Raw genomic sequence first — 21508 nt, forward strand, 5'->3', positions numbered from 1 at the left:
AGGCGCTATCCATGGTGCTGAACATTGATGCTGGTTGGTTGATTACTGTGAATGCTTTACTCACTGACATTTACATTTACATGAAACAAGTGGGGGTGATCAATTATAAACAACAAGAACAGAGAAAGATTCCCTGAAACCGTTTGGTATTGTCAAAGCAAATTAGTCATTTTAGCTTACAAGGGCACCATATTAAATCCTGGCTCGATATAGATGGCAACATCTACAAATCAAGCTACTAAGGGGAGACTAATAGCTGTATTTTGCTGAATAATAGGATGTCATTTCCTCAGAAATAAGGTCAGGACAACATACAGAAATACAGGTAATTCTCTGGAAATCTCACATTGAATGATAATGACAGAGTAAACAAAGATATGTTTATTCTCCCAATATCGCTTGTGTTAATGTCACAACGAAGAGCAAACTCAAGCCTTCAGCATTAGGTCCACTGTGCCTCTGCTGAATCTGCTTTGTACGAATAGGTCTGCATATTTCAGTAACCCCAAATCCCCAAACAGACAAACCCAATAATTTATATACATTTTTAATTTGTTTTAAACTTCAAGAGTATGTAAAAGCAAAAAAAAAAAGGCTTCCTAAAAAAATGCATTGGTTTTAGTAAACACGTCTTTCCCATATGAATTTGCTGCTAATGGGTGAACTCCTCATATGGGTAAAATATGAATAATAATGAGGCGCTGACTGAACTGGACTGCTCTTTCCAGGACTGTCGGTATGAAATGATGACAGCAGGAACAGCCTATGAGCCACACTCCAGCAAGCAACAACAGGACTGATGCAATCGTCATTACAACCTCGTACCGGCTGCTGACTTCAGCGTGTTGGGCAGGAATGGATTTTGAAAAAAAACACGGAGCTAATAACATAATCATCCCTGATTATGAACACTGTACCAGACATTTCCCTATATGACAGTGTAAAACACAAACGTGTGTTTAATCAAATGCAATGCAAAATGACAGCCCTGCAATGAATGTTCCCTCATTAAATTCCTTCTCTCTCTTGAGTTCGTTAGAGCAGTGATGATGCTTCACATCCTGTTGCGAGTTATTCTCGCTCTCCTCATGCAGCTAATGAATTGACTCAATCTTTTGGTAATGACTTCAGTTATAATACCTGCTGTGATATAGCGTTCTGCTAACATCCGAACATGTATCACCACCCTGGATTCTGGTATGTTTTAATAATCTGGTTAAAGGCAAGACGAATCTGAAGGGGGTGTCAGGCATACAACTGTGTGAAACACAAGTTCAGCACCATGGACAGAGTTTCAACCAGTCCAATCGCACTGGCCTATGAAAGCCATGTATCTCCAAAATGTCATGTGGAACAGGCCTGCTCTTCAGCTTTTTCTGATACTTGAGTGGGATTTTTGAGAAGTTTATATTGCTTAAGGAGATTTTTCAATGCACAATAACCAAAATTGGAGATTTCAGTGTTTTAGGTGTAAAGGTGTGTTTGGTCTTGATCAGCTTTTAGGTAGACTTAAGATTAAATTATATATTACTGTATAGTGCAAATTAATTTTAAACATTTACTAACAAGTTTAATTGACACCACATCAAAATTTTAATCCCAAAAAATAAAATAATAATAATAAAATAACCTATAATCAGGACATTGTAATTAAGCTCCTTAAGCAAGAAGGGTATCATCCTGATAAAAATGAATGTAAATGAAAAATGAAACTGTATTCTGTACCCAGAAGATCCACTGACGTTAAAAACTTTAAGAGTTTTTAGATTCATTTTCAAACCATCATCAGGTGCAGGTAAGAATTCCAGGCAATAGATTGCTGATAGACAGCAGATGTGTGAGCCCATTCAGCACCGGACGATCAGGCTGATGATGTCACAGGCCCGAAACTGTTTGTAAGATATCATGTTAATTAATAAAACACCCGATGAGTCATGTGAAGCACTTCAGTTCCTTAGTGCAAAAGAAAAAGCGTATGCCTTCGCTCTCATGTTTGCAGATTTATGAGACATCATGCTGCGTTCCCAAAAAACGTGAATATCTCTCTCGCTGTGCTATTGTATGCCGTGTGCTATACATGTTCGCTCTGTGCTCCTTGGCTACCTTTGCAGGGGAAATCCAACAGGGGAATGGCATTGGGTGTACTGTGCCTGGTTAAAAGCCTTCCAATGGGATGATGCCTCAGGCCTTTCTCTGCCCTCCCAGCAACACAGCCCAGTGGACATGCAAGTCATTTCTCATGTATAGTAAAAAAAAAGAAGAAAACATCCACAGCTCTACCAAGGCCACTGGATAATGTGGAGGAGATGTAGCCCAGGGAAACATACTGATATCACCAGGAGATGTAGAGTTGAATGACTATGTGGTAAGATGGATGACACACTGGAATACAATTTCAAAGAATAGTGGAGTCGGGCTGGCAGAGGCCGGGATCACAACGCAGAGCGGAATACAGTGGCAGAAGGTGAAACATATAGGGGGGTCTGTGATGTATGAATAACATACACAGAGGCAGAGGGACGAATTGAGAATCAGACAGACAAATCTTCAAAGAAAGAATCAAATCCAGCCAGACAGGTACAGATGGGCCGACCGCGCCTCGTTTCTCTTACCGTTGGCGCAGCCCTTGAAGCGGGCCCCTCTGACCGGTGCCCTCTGCAAGTCGGCCTTGACGCGCGCCTTCAGGCCCACGTTCTCCTTCTGCATGGCGTTGAGAGCATCACTCACTGAGTTCACCACCTTCACCATGTTGATCTGACTGTCTGACAGCAGCTGCAAAACACACACACACACACACACACACACACACACACACACACACACACACACACACACACACACACACACACACATTACGTTTATTAACAATATAATTATGCACGGTGCTACAAGCTGTAAAAACCTCATATTGCTTCTGACCATTTACGTGTATTAACAACCTTCCAGGCAGTTAGTGAATTCCATTTATTTTACTACATTATAAAAAAAAAGACGTGTAAAACCTTCTCAGAGTTATAATCGTAAACATTACAATCATATCAAACCCAATTTGCAATACTATTGCCATTACATCCATATTCCATCATTCCTACACTGGATTTGAATGGTGTTAGATTCACAGAAAACGATGCGTGAGCATACTTGACATAGCAAATGTAATTTTTGCAAAACTCTTGTAATGCCGTAATCTGGAAGAGCAGAGCAGCCGGTCCCGGGCATTTTCCAAGCGGAATCATATTCGCATCGCCACAAGTAGAGTGCGATAAAGACGACGTATGAAGACATTTTCATCATGGCTGAACAAAGAAGGAAATACACGATTTGCTTGTCTTCCTCAGAAGTATTTCTCACAGCTTAGCAGTATGTTTCCTGCCCCCAGGCATTTGGAAGGAAAGTCTGGGAGTTGTATTGTAAAGAACTTCTTAGCGTTATCACCAGTAAGCACAGGTGTCGCCAAATCGACCAGAACGGAAAGCTTACGGATTAGGACTTTAAAGATAAGCAATCCAAAACATTTTGTTTTTCTTTGCCTCTGATTTTGTCAGAGTTGCATCACATTTGCATTGTAATGCAACTGCAAGAGGGAACGTAGAACATTCTCCCCTTGATCTGTCCCACAGTGTCCATGTCTGCGTAATGTATGCTTCCTGGGTTTGATCCCATGTTAACAGCTTGGGGATGCAGCGCTCTTCAACAGCCAACTCAGATGTCGGTGCATCCTTGAACACACCAGCAAGGACAGTTTTCACAGTAGTTTCCACTGCATGGACATGTGATGACAATGTGACTTTTAAAAAGGGGGTAAGTCTTTCGGAAAAGTGTTTGTATTCTTGAGGAAATGGCACCAATGTAAAGTATATTTCCTTTGTAGTTAATTGGCTTAATCATACAATATTAATAACCACTGGTACAGCGTAGTAAGGCTCTTTAGAAACAAACCAAAGTGCAAAGTGTAGCAAAGACGCCACATGGTACCCTATCCCATAATGCACCCTGGTGAATGCTGTGAAATACAAAGTGCCCTATGGGAAGCCTGGTGATGAATGTATGTGCTGGGCCTAGCGGAGAGCAGGGTAACCTCTCTGATCTACTGTGGTCACTTTCTTACCTGCAGTTTATGTGCTGTTTGTTGCCGAAAGGTCGTTTTCACATTATTGCCCGAGTTGGCCAACACCTGGTGTGGGGGACCCACATGTATACACACACACTATACTTATGCTGGTATGAGAAATGTTCTAGCTCTTCCGTACCGCTGACACATACCCACTTGTCTCTCTCACTCCCTTTTTTTTTCCTCCACTTTATCACCCACAAACACACACACACACACACACACACACACACACACACACACACACACACACACACACACACACACACACACCAAGACATGCAGTGTTTTAAAGTCATCTATGAAGCGGTTCAGAAGTGTCCTACCAAAGGTGTGTCTGTGCAGCTATATTCAGGTGTTAAAACTGCATCAGACAGAAATCCCGGTGGCCTTTCCCTGGCCTCAATAACTATGTAACGCACCTCTGAGGCACAGCAAGCTGCACAGCAATCATATTACATGGGCACTGGGGCTTTAACCCACACACAGTCATAAACAACAGCAGCACATTTAGGTAGCCGCATGCAACTCGGAAACCACATGCATGAATACTCTACAGAAATGACACGCTGTGCTGAGCAGCTATAGGCAGGATGCATAAAAAAGATAATGTGGGTTATCTGCTTTGTTTATGTGTATGTTAAGGTGAACATTATCTGATGAATGAGTTTGCCTCTTTCAGTGTTGTGATTTGTTCAAAGGCAGAAAACTAAAAGCAGGGGACCGTACTCTACAGCCTTTATTTCAAGCCTTGGCTGACACATCAATTAGCATCATGATGTAATTAGCTCTCATTAGGCCGCCTTTCCATTGGTGCACACAATCAGTCACACCACAGCACTTTTTTGTGAGTAAAGCTTTAAACACCAGCATTTTTTTTGTTTTTTTTTTTGTTTTCACATCTGCGGCAGATTGAGGGAAGGGATGAATTTAAATGTTCATGAAGACGTCCTTTTTAAAAATCTCAACACGACTCGCACAAAAGCATGTGGCGCACCTACACTCAAAATCAAGTTCTGTGGTTGTTACAGTTGTTCAAATCCAGTTTGGTTCACGCTTTGTCGAATGAGTCTAAACTTAAGTGAATTGTTAAACATGATTGAATCATTTGACACGCATAGCAAAAGGTGTTGTTTCGTTGGCGTTAATCAGGTGCTGCATATGTCAGAGACAAGTCACAGAACAGTGAGGAGGTACAAGGCTGGGACTGGCGGGTTAAATAAAGTCATTCAGTCACCATCTGCCTGACAACCCATCTTGAAGATAATTTAAAGCCTCAAGCACATTTGAGCTATTCCACGACTTCACTTATAAATCCAAGTGACCGACTGAGGTTGAGATAATTCGAACATTTCAAACAAATGTGCTTTTGCGGGACACACCGACCAATCAGTGCTTTCAGAGAACAGGAAAACATATCTCATAATGATGCGGGTCATCATGGAGCGTAGTAATAACTTGTTTGTTTATATATATATATATAAACCTCTGCCTCACTTACTGTATCCTTCTCACGAAACAGAAATCAGAAACCCCAGACATATATACGAGGCCTCTGAAGCACAGAAACGATGAATAAAACATTTCCCCACTGACTGACAGAACCTTCACGCATAAAGGGAATCGTTCCACAGCAAATCTGGTTCATATCACACAGAGAGTCTCTGGTCTTTGATCAGGCTTCAGATTCTGATGTCGGGGTCGGGGTGGGGCAAAACATCCAGCTGTGCAATTTAATCATTATTCATGAATAAAGTGGATAAGTGACCCTTTAATGTTTCTGCCCGCGTATCGGCCGTACAGTCTCTGTTGAGCAACAATTCCTGAAGATGTTATCCCATTTTTGTCTCGCAAGTTTCTGTCACAGTTGTGACATATCTGTATGTAACTGTACAACTTGTACAACAAAAACTAATTTCCAGTAATTCATGTTGCACTGAATCATCAGCAATCTCCACAGGATATTGTTCTTGTTCTAAGCAAATGGCTAAATGACATGTTCTGTAATTTCCTTAATTAGAGATATCTTTGAAGCGACCCATTTGCTGAATTGAATCTGGTTTCCACATTATATGTGACTTTTATCGCTATCCACTCTTATTGGGGGGTTTTGAAGTTATTTGCATCACATCCCTGCAACAAGCACTCTGTGAATTTAACTTTTTCAAATCCTCAAAGGACTGCGTGTCCACCAGAGAGAACATCTTGAGGCAATATGGTTCTCTATTCTACAGCAGATCCGTACGAGAGGTTGTGGGCGACACTCGTCAAACACATTAATACTCCACAGCCACACAATTCAGTTTAAACTGTGACCTGCGGTTCAAGGAAATCAGTAAGTCATGCTCTTCCGTGCGGCCCTTGCAGTCTTCTTTCTTTTCTTTCTTTCTTTTTTCTTTTGCAGTCAGACATTGTGCAAAACGGAATGCCAAGTCAGATGAATATGTGAACTACACACTATGTCTGTTGGACGTCTGCTATGGGGGATCTTACCCTTCCATTTAATGAAGGGGTGCATGTCACATGACCTCCAGCTCGTGGCCATTAGACACAGCGGCCTGCTGGTGCTCAGGGCTGCCACTGCTGGTCAGAGCTGAACAAGTACATTAGTAATTGTTTTAATGCAGTTTATACCACTGCCAAAGGTTTGTACTTGTTAACGTGCCGTTGCGGATACTGTGACGAGAACACTTCATGAGAACTGTGATGCTGAGGTCACTTTTGTCAAAAGAGAAACACTGTTCCAAACACTGTTCCAAAGCAAACAGCGCACACGTCATCCTATTTTTAGAATTTGACATACAACATGTCAGTGAGGTGAGACAACTGTCAGGGAGTTGCGTCGTTCAGTGGTGACAGTGTTTTTGCTTCATTAGTTATCCACAGATGACTGCAGAGAGGTGTCTGGATGACTGTGTGTGTGTGTGTGTGGTAATTCCGCTAATTACTTTCTAAATGTAAATAGATTTTCGGACAATAATCAATCCGGCTCATGACAAAATCATAGCACAGAGATTGCTGAATCAGGAAAAAATCCCAGTCCATCTGGTTCTGTTCTCCGTCAGTTCAGGTTGTGTCTAGAAATCATGGGCAATGTTGTGAGGACATTAAGCCACGAAGAGCCCCCCAGGGCTCAATTCCTGAGCCTGTAATATGCAGGGGTAACTGAAGGAGGAGGAAATACACTCCCGGTATTATGCGAGAAATTTGACTTGGAGCAAACACGAGCAACATAATACAACTTGTCAAACGCTCCGCAGCCTAACTATCAGTTCAATGTATTGCTACCTCATAGTCACTGGTCCCATCGACCGTTGTTTATGTGAATGCAAATGTGCATGCCTTTTCTATTTGAGGCTGCAAGCACTCACGGTGAAAAATGAATAAGTCGGTTTGTGAAAAATCAAAACGCATCGCTCCTAAACTCACCGCAATCGGATTCTGCTGCTTATCTTCTCGGGGGGCATGTGAAAAGGTTTCTCTCTATATGGCGGGGTGAAACTGTTCTTCAGGGGGCTGTGGTGCACACGGAGCCATTACTAACACTGGCACAGTCAGCTCTGTCGTCTGTTGTATAAATCAGAAATCCTGGCCACAGGTGGCTCATAGATCACACAGTCACACCATCGTGTCAGGCAAAAAAAAACAGCGGATGTGCACTCCACATGCCTCGCCTCCAAAGAGGAAATCAATCACCGGGAGTGTCTGGGCTGCCATGCACCACCTCCACTTAGCCCCAGTGCCCACTGCGCTATGCCACCTACACAACATTAACAGCAATGGGGACAAGCCCTCTTTCTGCCTCCAGTGGACGACCAATCAGCACCCGTGGTTTCTTAGAGAGGCAGCGCGAACCAATCCAGTGAGCTTTTGAGTGATGTCTAAACAATGTTGAACCACGAGCTGAAGAGAAAGGACTGGCAGAGGCAGAAAGCATTCAGTTGTTTGAGCTGTATGGCTGGTAGCTATGAAATCTATTCACTGCAGAATAGAGGGAATGAGCCTGATGGGCCAAAATTAAAAGAGCATGTGGTGTGAAGATTTTCCACGCACATTTAGGAAATGCATCGTCAATAAATCAATATAGACAGTGCGAAACTAAAGGGGGTCTAATCATGTTTTCATCCAATGTGGAGTCTGTCTTACACATCTAGGGACACATTATGTAATGTTATTGAATTAATGGGCGAGTTGTTCGGTTTCTTGAATCTTGATGGGCATCTCTTCCCCCGTGACCTCATCTTCAAACACTAGACTGAGCGAGCTCTACTCAGCGGAACACGAGCCTTATTTGCACTTCAATCGTGTCGCTATTGGGTTCGCGAAGTGCAAAGAGAAATTAACGTGGCTGAGTTGGCACTGGCTTAGTGAATGATGGTGTTAAGATTTTGCAGTCAGGAAAAGGAAGGGACTAAATGAGGCCGACTTCAAGTCCAATGAGCTGTCACACGTCTTAAGGTGGTTTCACAATCAATACATATTGATAGGGGCTTCCCAAGCCAGTCCTCGAGCGCCTCGGTACAGTACTTACAGTCGGGACTTCAGTACACTGGATTCAGTTCATCTGTTTTTACTGCTCAACCAATCATTCTGATAAAAAAAAGAAACAAATAAACATGATGCAGTGTTTCTTCACAGATCTAGTTATGACTAAAATAATTGGCGGTAAACCACTCGAAATCAAATGAGCACCATGATTCATGACCACGTGGATGGAACAAACATGTTCACCGTTGCAGATCATTTGCAGTGCATGGGATGTCAAACCTTTGCATTTGTTGATCACAGTAGAAATGGATTATTACAATACACTACTTTATACGACATAACCAGAAGGATGCTACGGCTTCTGCAAATTCATAAAATCATAAAAATACTACCTTCAATGATTCATTTCAACCCTGTGTCTTTGCTTTTGATATTTTGCCTGTCGTATATATATATGAGGCCAAGGAACAATGTTGGGCTACACCTCTGCAGAATCTATTTCACCAGTACTGAGGAATAAAATCCATATCTTATTAAGCAGTTTCATTTCCATGATAATGATAAAATGATCATATAATAGAACTGTAAGGAAAGATAAAGCTGGAGTTCCATAATCAATGTCTTATTTGTGTTACATGGCGGCTCAATTACCACTCTGACCTGGGTGGTGTATTCTCTTTGACCCTTTGTCTCCGGCATTTACGCTTGTGTGCGCGTGTCTCACCTGTATGAGGCGTCCCTGCTCCGTCTGCAGCGTGTTGAGGTCTTGCCCCAGGCTACCCTGGCCCCTGCGTAAGGATTCATAGTCCATTTTCAGTTGGCCCGCATGGGCTGACAGCTTGGCCACCTCCTCAGCCAGACTGACAAGAAGAGACCGATCCTGGCCCTTCACTGACTTCAGGTCAGAGTCGTGGTCGGTAAGTGAGTGGAGCAGGGACGTCTGCACACCCTCCAGGCGCAAAAAGTTGCTGTTGTAGTCGGGACAGTTGGGGTCGATGAAGATGTTGATGCGAGAGCCGTCGCCTCTCTCAACGGTGACCAGGGCATTGGCTTCATCCTGATTGGTGGAGATGTGGGGTAGGCCGTCAGACATGGGTGGGGCCTGGTAGTGATTCATAAAAAGGATGGTGCCGGTTACAGTGACAGCCAACAATACGGCCACGAAGAGCAGGATAGTGCAAAGCAGGTAGCTGCAGCTCATCCTCTGTAAGTAGGAAGGAAAGAGGGAAGGAAGGGAGGAAGGAAGAGAAAAAGGAGGTGTTAGGATCACAGTTGCTAGAAAGTAAAAGTTACGGCAAAAGAAAACTCGCCTTCTTCAAAAATAAATTACTTTCATCCATCACTGGGGATATTTTGAATGCCAGATGCTCAGCAATATGAACATATTCCAATTTGCGAGAATGTAGTTGAGAATGATTTATGTGGAAACATAACAACTGTCAGTTGTCTTGGGAATCAAAACTCTGTAAAACTTCCTGTATGTCATTAGAGTAGCGGCGTTTCGGTAGAGGGAGGATGCTAGCCTGAGACACCTCTGGTCAAAACACCGATGTTCCATATTTCCATTTTAGAGACAGGAAGGAAAATAATACAAACCTGAAACGACAGCAGCCAGGAGGAGAAAGTGAAAAAAAGAAAAGAAACGAAGACAGCCAATAGAATTGAAATGAACGAGCAGAAAGTAGAATCCTCTTAGAGGACAAAGGCAGACCTCTACCAGTAACATGGTCTCCATTAACTGCACCATAAAGGCCTGTATGATGGCTTTTTTTATGATCCATTTTCCCACTCAGGTCCAGAGAACTAGCAAAAGGTAGGAGAGAGCAATATGGCCCACCTATGCATGATTAAAAATTCCTGGCTCCCCCACATCTTCCTCCAAATGAATCAGCAAGTGATCTCTGACAGATTTTTTTTTTCATTTTCTGCATTGGAGGATGTTCTCTGTGAGAATATGTGGGCAGGTGTGTGTGTGTGTGTGTGTGAGAGAGTGTGTTTGTTGTCTTTTTGTATGTGGAAGTGTGACTGAGTGCAAGCTCATTAATATGTAAATTGGCTGCACAAGCACAGTGAAGCACATTAATAGACAGCTAATGGTCTGCTTTACGAGAGAGGTTTATGGTTTATTTAATGTGAAGAAAATCAATCGTGTTGTCCAGGAAATACTCCGATCCACTGTGTTTACCCACAATAAAAGAAGTTGTAACTTCCCCCGGCAACTTGTCCTTGTGTGGGCTGAAATATGGGCTGTGTGGCCTACACGGCATACACCATGTGGCTCCCAAATATTAACCCATAGTGATGGCGCAAAAAAAAGGGTTCTATTTAAGGGCATCACATGTAGCCCTCCTTACTCCGATCGTGAGCCAAAGTAAATGCAGAAAAAAAGGGGTTCATGTGGAGCCTGAGGTTGTTCTCGCGTGGGTCCCATTTGTAACCCCCTGGCTTCATTCAGAACTCACATGGGCACACACACACGGGGCTAGGCCTGGCTAGTCCCTGCTGCAATCTAATGCGTCTATGTTTTACAGAAAAAAAAAAAAAATTAGATTTTAGCTTTTGATCTTGAAATCTAACCCCCAAGACAAACAATAGGCAGATGTGTTCTTGGTGAGGAACACAATACATGCATTTAGTAGATGTGATTTTTGAGAAGACCAGCTGTTTTACCACTTACGCTGAAGCCAAAGAATAAATGATTCCTTTGTTCTGGAGAGTAACAATCATTTTTCAGAAGGTGAAATGCCTACTTTCAGCATCTATTGATCTTTTTTGTTTTTTATTCCTGTAATATATAAGTATATTTGGTAGAATCTACTGAGTACATTGATGAGAAGAATGCATTATTGTTTTTCTGCAGGGGCCACCTTCTATGACCGCTGTTTTCTGAACACCACTGACGTATCAGCACTGTCACTGCGAACCTCCCCGAGGCTCTATTTGTCCGAATGGGTTGGAAACTGCGTACACACGCATGCACACATTATTTGCACACAGCCCATTCTGCCTAATACGTGTAACAGACAGGCAAGCACATGCACATATTGCACATGAAAAATAAAAGGATTACTTTGTCAGAAATGTCCCACTTCCTCCTGTTTTTTTCAACCAAATACATCATCACAGAAAACGGCTCCAGGGAAGTATTGCACGCAACATTATTCTTTTTTCTCTCCTTGATCTGACTTAAGATGCAGACCGTGACGGCATGATGAAATCTCTCTTTGCAAGTCAAACAGTGTTTTTTAGTCCTTTTTTTTTTTTGCCCTGAGTACTGGAGTGCAGGTGCAGCTGAGTGATTATGACGAGGTCTCGGCTATGTGTGTGGATGTGTACGTGGCAGGGTGTCTGTGCCGTGCTTAATGTGCATAATGGCCTTGCGCTACAGAATGGCTGCAGTGTAACATTAGAACAGTTTCCCTGAGCTCTACCGCCAGCGGGCCAGGACATCAGTGGAAACCGTCATTGGCACTGCGCTAAATATTCATTGCTAGCATGCTGATTGTTGACTTAACATAGAGAAGGTATATGGTGACCCCCTATGCGCTGACAGTGACACACACACAAAAAAGATGGTTTTTCAGATGGTCAATAAAAACTCGAACCTTCAACCTGTTTCATGTCCCAACATAATAAAAAATCGGTCAACTCAGCATCACGAGTTGCAGCGGGGTGTTGCGACACTGAGAATGGTGCGCGTGCAGCCTCTAAACACTGTTATCGTCTTTGTAAATTAGTCTCTCAATCTCGCAGCAGGAGCCCTCTCTGTAATGAGTGGCTGACTTTCAGATCCTCTCGTGTCTCTCCTCGTGCCACAACGTGGGGAAATCGGATGGTTGGATTGAAAAGGAGAGGCAGAGAATGAGAGAGAATCATTCTGTGTGAAAACGATGTTGTCCACCCACACAGGAACATTGGCAGACGAAAGGCTTTGTCTGCTCATTAGATAAGCGGGAAACAAGCGGGACTCTTGCTCTCTCTCTCACTCGCTTTCTCCCCTTCAAATGCAAACACACACACACACACACATATGCAGACTTATACAAAATATATTGTCACATTGATGCTACCCAACTGGAACATAATAGAAAGGCACAAACATTTTTAAAAGCTGAATTGGCACACATACTATATGCATGGCAAGCCTGAAGCAAAAACTCATCATTTTGATTTTCCCCGGCCCTACTTTCTATTTCATTCACCTCCAACTTATGAATAATACTTTCACATCGGTATCCAACTCATACTGCAGCTACCGCCGACATCCTGCCATGAAATCTTTCCACGATGACTCCGCCGAGTTGAAAGAATCTGCAGGGGCCTAATCCCGTCTAGAACTTGTGTGTTTTTGTACTTGAGCTGGGGTTGAGTCGCTGCCGCACGGTGGAAACGTGTAATGCGTAATGTGAACTAATCCTTTGCACTGCCATCAACCAACGCAGGGAGAAAGCCGATTGAGAAAGCGAGGAAAAAAATCATCATCAATGACACCTAATCCCATCCGCAGTTTAGCAGATCACTGTTTAAAGTGTGCCCTGGTTTTTATTGGAAGGAAGGTGGTGGGATATATATACAGTAGGACCTAGAGGTTGTACAGGAAACAATAAAGGGATTTTTGGACAAACACAGCAATGTGAAGATGTCCATCTTTCACTATTTCCTGTCATCTTATAGACCATACGATGAGTTGAGAAATGAATCATCAGATTAATTGATAGTGAAAATAATTGTCAGTTGCAGACATATTCCAATTTAACCAAGAGTGGGTAACAAATGGTGAATAAGTTGATTTAGTCGGTCAGAATAAAAATGATAATACAACATAAGTTCTTACATTAACACATTTACAATAAAGCCTCGAATTTAGCTTTCACTAATTATGTCCTTCTGATATAACCGAGGACACAAAAGCACATGTTGGTGTGTGTGTATGTTGGTGTGTGTGTGCATGCCGATCTGCCTGCTGGTGAACACAGTACGCTGGGGATGACAGGGCCTTACCTTGGCAGGAGTCTCCCTGGCAGTTTCTGAGTCTGACCAGCGATGTTTGAGCTGGGAGGAGCTGGGCACACACTCACAGAATGTCTGCATGGGACAAACAGACAGGGCCACCAGTGTTGGCGTTTGTTCAAGTCACATGTGCAATCAAGCATGCAAGCACATGCGCACAAACACACACACACACATGCACAAATACGCACAGACAACGGTGTTGGATCGGTATTTAAATAACAGAGAAATCTAAATAGTGGGCGCAGCACATTCTCTCAGCCCTCAAATCGAATACAAAATCATTGTTTAGTGATCAATGCTGCTGGCGCTGATAAACTACAACCACCTACACACATAACCGCGCACTGACATAGACGGATCTGAACAGGCAGCTGTACATCTCAAAGGCATCACTGAATTCAATAGATTATGACAGGCTCGATGCATCTTCCAAAAGATGGCATTGCAAGATCCTCAGCACACAGAGTCTCCTGCTACTCCAAACCCAGAAGCAAAGCAATAAAAAGGACAATTCCATGGAATGCGAGTGGGTACAGCGTGTGCATAAGCAGTTGAATGTGGGTGTTTGTAGATCTGAACATAACATGCTTCATTCAGCATGTGTGCTTCTTGTGCTCGCGTATGCGTCTGGGAGTGCTTCTAGCTGCTGCACAGATAGAAGCAGAGTAATTATGAAAGTGGGGGCTTTCTAACTGCTCCAGGAGAGCACGTTGTTCCATGACCGTAAACCCCCGCTGCTCCCACTGTGGAAAAAAAAAAAAAAAAAAATGGATGCAGGAAACATTAGCAATTAATGTATCAGAACGTGTTATATATCGGAGCACGGTGTTATAGGCCTGTGTGTGAGAATGTACACGTGACCGAGACTAAATATGCTCTTCACGCTTGTTATGACACTGTGTGTTTTAATACCATCAACAGGACAGGACGAGTGTTACAAATTTATTTTTAAGCTGCATTCATCAATTTTCAACCACTAGGGGGAACAAGCTCAATTTGAAGAAGACTAACATTAGTTTGGTTAAATGTAAGTTCATTATTTATTCTCCTTTCATCGCTGTTTCTGATTCTAATAACGCTTGAGGAAAATATTTGGATTTGTAGCTGCTCAGCATTCTTCACCCAATTAGCCACTTCTGTCTGTTGGGGATCCAACTTTTTCAGTCACGATACCGATAGCTGGGCTTTGAGTATCGGCAGATACCGAGTACCGATCCGCTGCTGGTGTTTACCATTTTACACACATAGGGCCATGACGAATAAACAACATGAACGTTTGAAATACTCGCCGGTGAATATTTCGCACCAAAACTATATAATAACAATAATATTCACGCTCTGTGTGATGGTATACGTGACAAAAAGAGCAGCAAAAAATGTGAATCAGTGAGAGTGCATTGCTGTGTATGCAGCCCACACAGACATTGTTATGATGGCTGACCAATAGTTCACCCCTTTGCTCGAAGCATTCTCCTCCAATGTGTACGACATCAAGATGGTGGGGGGGGGGGGGGGGGGGGAGGCAGCAATGGAGAAAGTGATGGAGGGATATTTGGGAAAGGTGGGCTGAATTCTAATGAGCAGCCTCAGGGTGAGCGATAAACATCTGTCTGTTCCGTCTAAAACATCGCAGCTGTCTGTGCTTGCGTTACACAGACGAGCTACAGAGCTACCATTACGAAATAAACACAGACCCCGCAGTGAACAAACTAACAAGGCAGCTACAGAGTGAAGACAATTTGAATGGATTTGTGTGTTCGAAAAAAAACAATGAATAAAAATGTGCGTTTTATGCTGGTTGTTGTGTGCACCGATACATTATAATAATATGGACACGAAGGGTATAGTCCCACTTCGCTGCAGGAGATAGAACATGCGTACACGTATGAACACATTCACACAGCACAAAGGTTGTGTGTTGCAGCTGCAACCCACCAGATCCCTGACAGAGTCCTCCCATTACACTGAGCAGCACGTATCTGAGCTTTAGTTTGTTCATCCCCCTGCCTGCTAATGCTCACATTGGGGTTCTTTTCAGCCTGTGCACCAAAACAAAAACATGCACACACACACACACACACACACACAGTGACACGGCAATATCTGTGGGGCTTCTTGTTGGCAGTGGTCCCGGTGTGGGCATGACTGCTTAGCAGTGTTTGTCTAGTCCTAATCTGACTCCACAAGCTCCACCAGCGGAGAGGATTTGCACTTAATAGAATATTTGGGCTTTTTTTTCATTGGTTGGACCTTACATGCAGAATCCTATCTGATGGGCCAAGTCCAGGGAGACAGAAGGCTCAGACTTAACCCGGGTGTGACTGGTGTGTACGTGCACTCTTTTAGAATGAGGGGGCCTACGTGTTCACATGAGAGTGTGTGAGGCCGTACATCTTCAAGGCAAGAATCCGAGCAACCACCGAAGAATGTTTGGATTGTTTGAACTCGTTCTTAGAATACACTGGCACACTTTGCTGAATACCTTAGTGTGTGTGTGTGTGTGTGTGACAGGGACTTTAGCAAGGTGTGTTTAAACCTTGCTGCTCACTAAGCCGATGGAGTGGAAGAGGATTTGCATATATTCACATGTGGGCTTACTAATCATTTAACGGGACTTTCAGACTGCTAAATGAAGGGATTGAGACTGACAGAATGGGGGGGGGGGGGAGTAAAAAGGGGGAGCAGAATAACAAGCACATGGTGTGCACAGTTCATCAGTTCATCATATAAGAGATTATCTTGCTAAGTATGTATTGTCTGTAGATATGTTATATGTTTGCTATGCCTTCTCAAAGCCCCCATTAAGGAATGGATGGGTGAGTGAATAGCACTGCGACATCCTGACAGAACAAATGCTGAGGATTCCCTGCCTGCCATTCGAACTTAAGAAGCCATCTTTAAACACAACGAGGCCTTATCTTACCCTCAAACATTGACGAGAGACTACTCAACACAGAGTTCTTGGATGACTCCAACAGAGGACTACATAACGAATAAATAAGTGGCTTTTTACAGATGTTAATTGAATGCATTTTTTTTTGAGGATTCTCTCTATGGTACATTGTTGAAGAACAAATGAACTACTATATAATGACCTAATAAAGCCGAAACTAATGACACTCCCAATAAAAAGTCAGTGGCCATTTCACTTGAGGGGACACGAGGAAAGTCACTAATATGAAATGCATGTAATCAGGAAGTAATAATTAGTTGTCGGTTATGTGCTATTAAGCAGCTGAAACTCGCGTTTATAGACTACATCCAGAAACTGCATCATACTGCATCATTGGCATGCTGTTTCAGTAACGTGTCATTATCATTTTCAATAATCCTCAACTCCGTTATTCAAGAGCTACTTATTTGCTACTTATTGATAAGCAGTTAGCCCCTGATGTGTTTCTTTGATAATTATCAGATTTTCTGGACTTCATTAGAATGTTTCTGTGAAACCATTCAGCCATGAGAAAAACATAAAATGTTATTTTTGTCCAGCACACACCAACATCTAACTGTAAAACAAACTGAGTCTGTGTCTGTGTTTTTGGAGACCTTCATGGCATCTAGGCAATCTTGAAAAAAAAAAAAAGAAAATGCTGAAAGAATAGCGTTTTTTCCCCCCCAAGTAATATATTCGTAATACCAAACTACGTTGCATCAGAGCGGTTATGTTGTTATGTGTTGAGGTGGAGAATGGAGGATGATTGCTTTTTGCACTGGTCACAATTTATATTTCTGTTATTTACCCATGATCACAATATTTTCCAAATCTTTACCATAAAAAAGGCAAAAGTTGCAGCAGATGTTTTTTTCATTGAAAGAGTCAGACATTCAGCACCACACCGTTTAGACAAAATATGTTCACTACCTCCCCCCCACCATCCTAAAACAAAATGGAATTGAGCGGCACACAGAGGATTGTCGCATGGACTGCTGAATGTGATGAGGGAGGTGTTTACCTTGCCACAGCCAATATTATATTCTGCAGACTACAGAGATTTGGGTCTGGATATTTTAGAGGACACTGCGGTAGTGGATGTGATGGCCGGCATAGCGGCTTCTACACACTTTAAAAGGGACCCTGTACAACTGATGGCTGACGACAGTGCTGGACACTTTTTCTGGATTACTTTGCCACTGGTACATAAATAATGGCTTTCTATGGTACCAGGAGGGACACTGCTGTGATTTGGTGTCAATACTCAGTACCTTACGTGAGGCAATATGATACATCAGACATTATAATGGCAGAAAAATCATTGGTTTATTTTCCATGTCCTCTGTCCAAGTTATATCCATACTTTCTTTTCAGTTGATTTCTGGCTAACAGTGACTAACTAGGAAAGATCTCTCCATGCTTTCATGAGGCTGTTTGTTTCTAGATTCAGAGGATTTCTTCTTCTTTGCTTGTTGGCTGCATCTGCTCGGAGATAAGCGTCTCAGAGGTGTAAACAAAATATTCTTTCAAGACGCGTTATCAGGACTCGGCAAAAGAAAACAAACACATCTAAACAAGCCACAGTTGGAATGGAGAGTCAATTAAGACACGTGAATGGGAGAGAAATTTATCCAAGTTCTCCCACACAACTTCCCTTCTCCGTTCTCTACACGGGCTCCCTGTAAGAGCTCGCGTCCAGTGTAAGACTCTGGTGCTAGCCTACAGGGCAGTGAAAGGAACAGCTCCTTCCCATCTCCAGACCATGGTCAAGCCCTACACCCCCGCCCGACCTCTTCGCTCTGCTGCTTCGGGGCGGCTGGTTGCCCCGTCGCTCAGAGGTCCCTGTGGCCGATCGACCCGGTCGCGGCTGTTTTCTGACCTGGCCCCACAGTGGTGGAATGAACTCCCCACTGACGTCAGCACAGCAGAGTCGCTGCCCATCTTTCGGCGCAGGCTGAAAACTCACCTCTTCAAGAAGTACTACCCAGAGCCTTCCACTTAGCACTTATTGTGTTCTCTTGAATACCTATGTTGAATACACTTATTGTAAGTCGCTTTGGATAAAAGCGTCTGCTAAATGACTGTAATGTAATGTATAGTGCTGCAAGGATAACGTATTTTTGAAAGCTAAGTTTAGAAATAAGCATCGCATTGGTTACCTCGAAAAAAAGGCAATGGGATCTTTTTTTCCATTGGATGTGGGAGTATTGCGGGAAGTAAGCTTTGTGGAAAACATGAGTTCATGATACTTATATGTTTTGTTAAGCAAGATAACCTTCATAATTGGCTAAAGTAAAAAGCTAAAGTTATGCTGTGAACAAACTACACCATTTTTGTATTCGGGCGAGCCATCAAAACAAGTAAAATAGCGAAAGAAAAAATCCCATGGATCACGTTTTCATGATGTCTACATTTGAATCTTCTGTGTGTAGACGTGTGCTCGAGTACAACATGTATGTTGAAATTCTGAAAACACAATCAACTGCATCAGCTAAAACGGACGCATGCAAACACAGAGAAATGCTCTTCACCTTCGACATAAGACAGCATGCCGAGAAAGAAGAGGGAGAGGCCCGCGGGACTTCAATCCTAAGAGACAAATCACCCGCTCTACCCTCCACTGCTTGTCCTTGGCGCTCGCACTGCAATCGGCCCCACACGGGGAGTGAGTCTGTCACCCACTGTCCCTGAGGGGCACACACACACACACTGGAATGCAAAAACATATCACTGCAGCCGCTATTATAAAGCACACAATCACCGGGAGGTCAGAATGGCTGCTTGGTGAGCCTGAAGTGAAACGGCGAGATTGAACGAGGGCTTTCAATCCCGTATGGCCGTTAATGGCTTAAACTGTTACCTCTCTTCTCTCATGCACAGAGGATCTGAAAACTGCTCGTGCTTATGCTCCCTTATCCGCTTATTCATTTACTAAGAACCGAAACACATGTTTGGACAGCACTCCAAACATGTAGGAGCTCAAACCAGTACAACTTTATTTTCTTTATCTTTCATTGCCTTTTCCCCAGCTACTGCTGCCGCCATCCACAGTAATCCAAAAACAGAGGATCTCTCTTTTAATTTCCTGTCCTGATTTTCTTATCAATGTTTTGTGGACTTTTTTTCTTCCGTCTTCACAGAGAGCTTCGGCTTGAACTGCTGTTTCAGTGGGCTTGTATTGCTCATCGAGACAGTGAATGGGAGATCGGGCTGTACTAGTACAGCTGACTTCTGTTGACTTGATGCAGGCTAAGTAAGGAGGACGACTGCAGAAAACACCATGTGACCACCACGTACATAAATGTGTTCTAATGGGGGTGAATGAATGCGAAAGCAGCATTTCTGTGGCAGTACAAAACATTGTTATTCCACTGCGAAGGTCCTTAGCAACAGAATGGCCACCTTGCTAATACTGCTCCAACACACGGACAGAGAGGAATCCCCATTAAACGCAACACACTTATTCCTACGGAAGAAAGCGAGGAGGTAATTATGCCGCTGTTCGCTTTACCTTTGTCAGGAATCATCAAAATGATTCCCATCAAGGATGCCTCACATTTTAACTTCACAGGCTTGCATCACTTTCTACCTCCTTTCCAGTCCACACTTCAATTTCTCTTTTTTGAAATTGCTGTCCACTTAGAGTCTCGATTGCAGTTGCGAGCACAGTTAAGTGCACCGGCACAATCACACATGCACAAGATCCTCACATAACTAGACACGCTAACACATTCACACACCTTTATGAGCTGCACACACACACACACACACACACACACCATTAAAAGACAAGATGGATCTCCGCCCCACAGCCATGCTATTTTAATAAAGGCGGTGATACGAAGGAAGTCACTTCTTCAAACAGGCAGGTATCAAGAGCCTCCTCTCCTTAATGTATACATTTGCATACATCGCTATGTGCCAACCGTACAGGCGCTCATATATAATACATGCATGTTATAGATACTGGTGTCTACACTTCATGCTTCAGCTACTTTGCAGAATGACTCATGGCTGTGGCTCAAGTAGCACAGGAGGCTGACCTTACACCGCGCGTGTGCCGTCTCTGTGTCGATCCATCTCTTGGTGTGTGTCTATGACTGTGTTTGTCGGTAGTTGATACCCTAAAGCTTGACGGTTTGCCCTTGCCAATGAGATCAGATATCGATGCTGATGCTGCGATCCAAACGCGGTGTTTGCTCCTTTACTCACACGGGTCGGAGATACCCTTGGTGCTTTATTTATGAAAGAAAAGCTGCAAGTATTGGTGTGTGTGTGTGTGTGTGCGTGCGCATGTGTGTGGCACTCCGTGACTAAAGGAGATGTGAGTTGAGTGCCATCGGCTGGTAAGTGCTGCGTGTTCATTCTCTCCCTGAGGGTAGGTCGCGCCGCAGTGGATGTTGGTCTTCGTAGGTCATGGGTTTCTATGTGAAATCAACTTTCCCATAATGCACCCAAGTTACAGGATCACACACAGACGAACAAAGCAGTTCCCTCGACATGCCAAGTGCAATAGCTCGCCTCCCTGGGCTTTCTATACTGAGGAAGATGGAGCATGAAATAGAATAAATGAAGATGAATAAATAGAAACACAGACAGTGTACTCGCTCCCGATCCAGCAGGTTAAGAATGCTCTTACATGGTCCTGTTCATGAAGGTTAATGGGAAGCCATTTTTTCCCCTTCGGTCCTAAACCTGACTTTCTATCGTTAGAAGTGAATGTGAAAGCATTGTATCTGGCTAGGATCTAGCTAGCAGCTACAAAGGTACCTAGCATGCCAACAGTGTGGTGCTACAACTTGTAGTGGCACTACTCGTAAATACAAAAGCAATTTTCTCAACAGGGCCTTCACTGTAATGGAAGCATTCTACATTTCTCTGCAAAATAGCCCGACGTTCAATGAGTGCAGTGCGTGCAGTAGAATGGGGGTCTGTGCGCGTCGTGAAGGGGCCTCTTGATG

The 21508-nt window shown here is 43.3% G+C and overlaps 1 protein-coding gene across 1 annotated transcript in view; it reads right to left on the minus strand.

Moving 5' to 3' along the window:
* Nucleotides 1-21508, minus strand: part of fibcd1b (fibrinogen C domain containing 1b) — a gene marked incomplete at both ends in the record, with an annotated part of 82458 nt that overhangs the window by 42153 nt on the left and 18797 nt on the right. The window contains 3 exons of the mRNA XM_079290185.1: nt 2613-2772; nt 9324-9803; nt 13601-13684. Coding sequence (XP_079146311.1) covers nt 2613-2772; nt 9324-9803; nt 13601-13684 — 724 coding nt within the window. The remainder of the gene's footprint in view (nt 1-2612; nt 2773-9323; nt 9804-13600; nt 13685-21508) is intronic.

Source organism: Melanostigma gelatinosum (assembly GCF_949748355.1).
Source record: "Melanostigma gelatinosum genome assembly, chromosome: 18".
NCBI lineage: Eukaryota > Metazoa > Chordata > Actinopteri > Perciformes > Zoarcidae > Melanostigma > Melanostigma gelatinosum.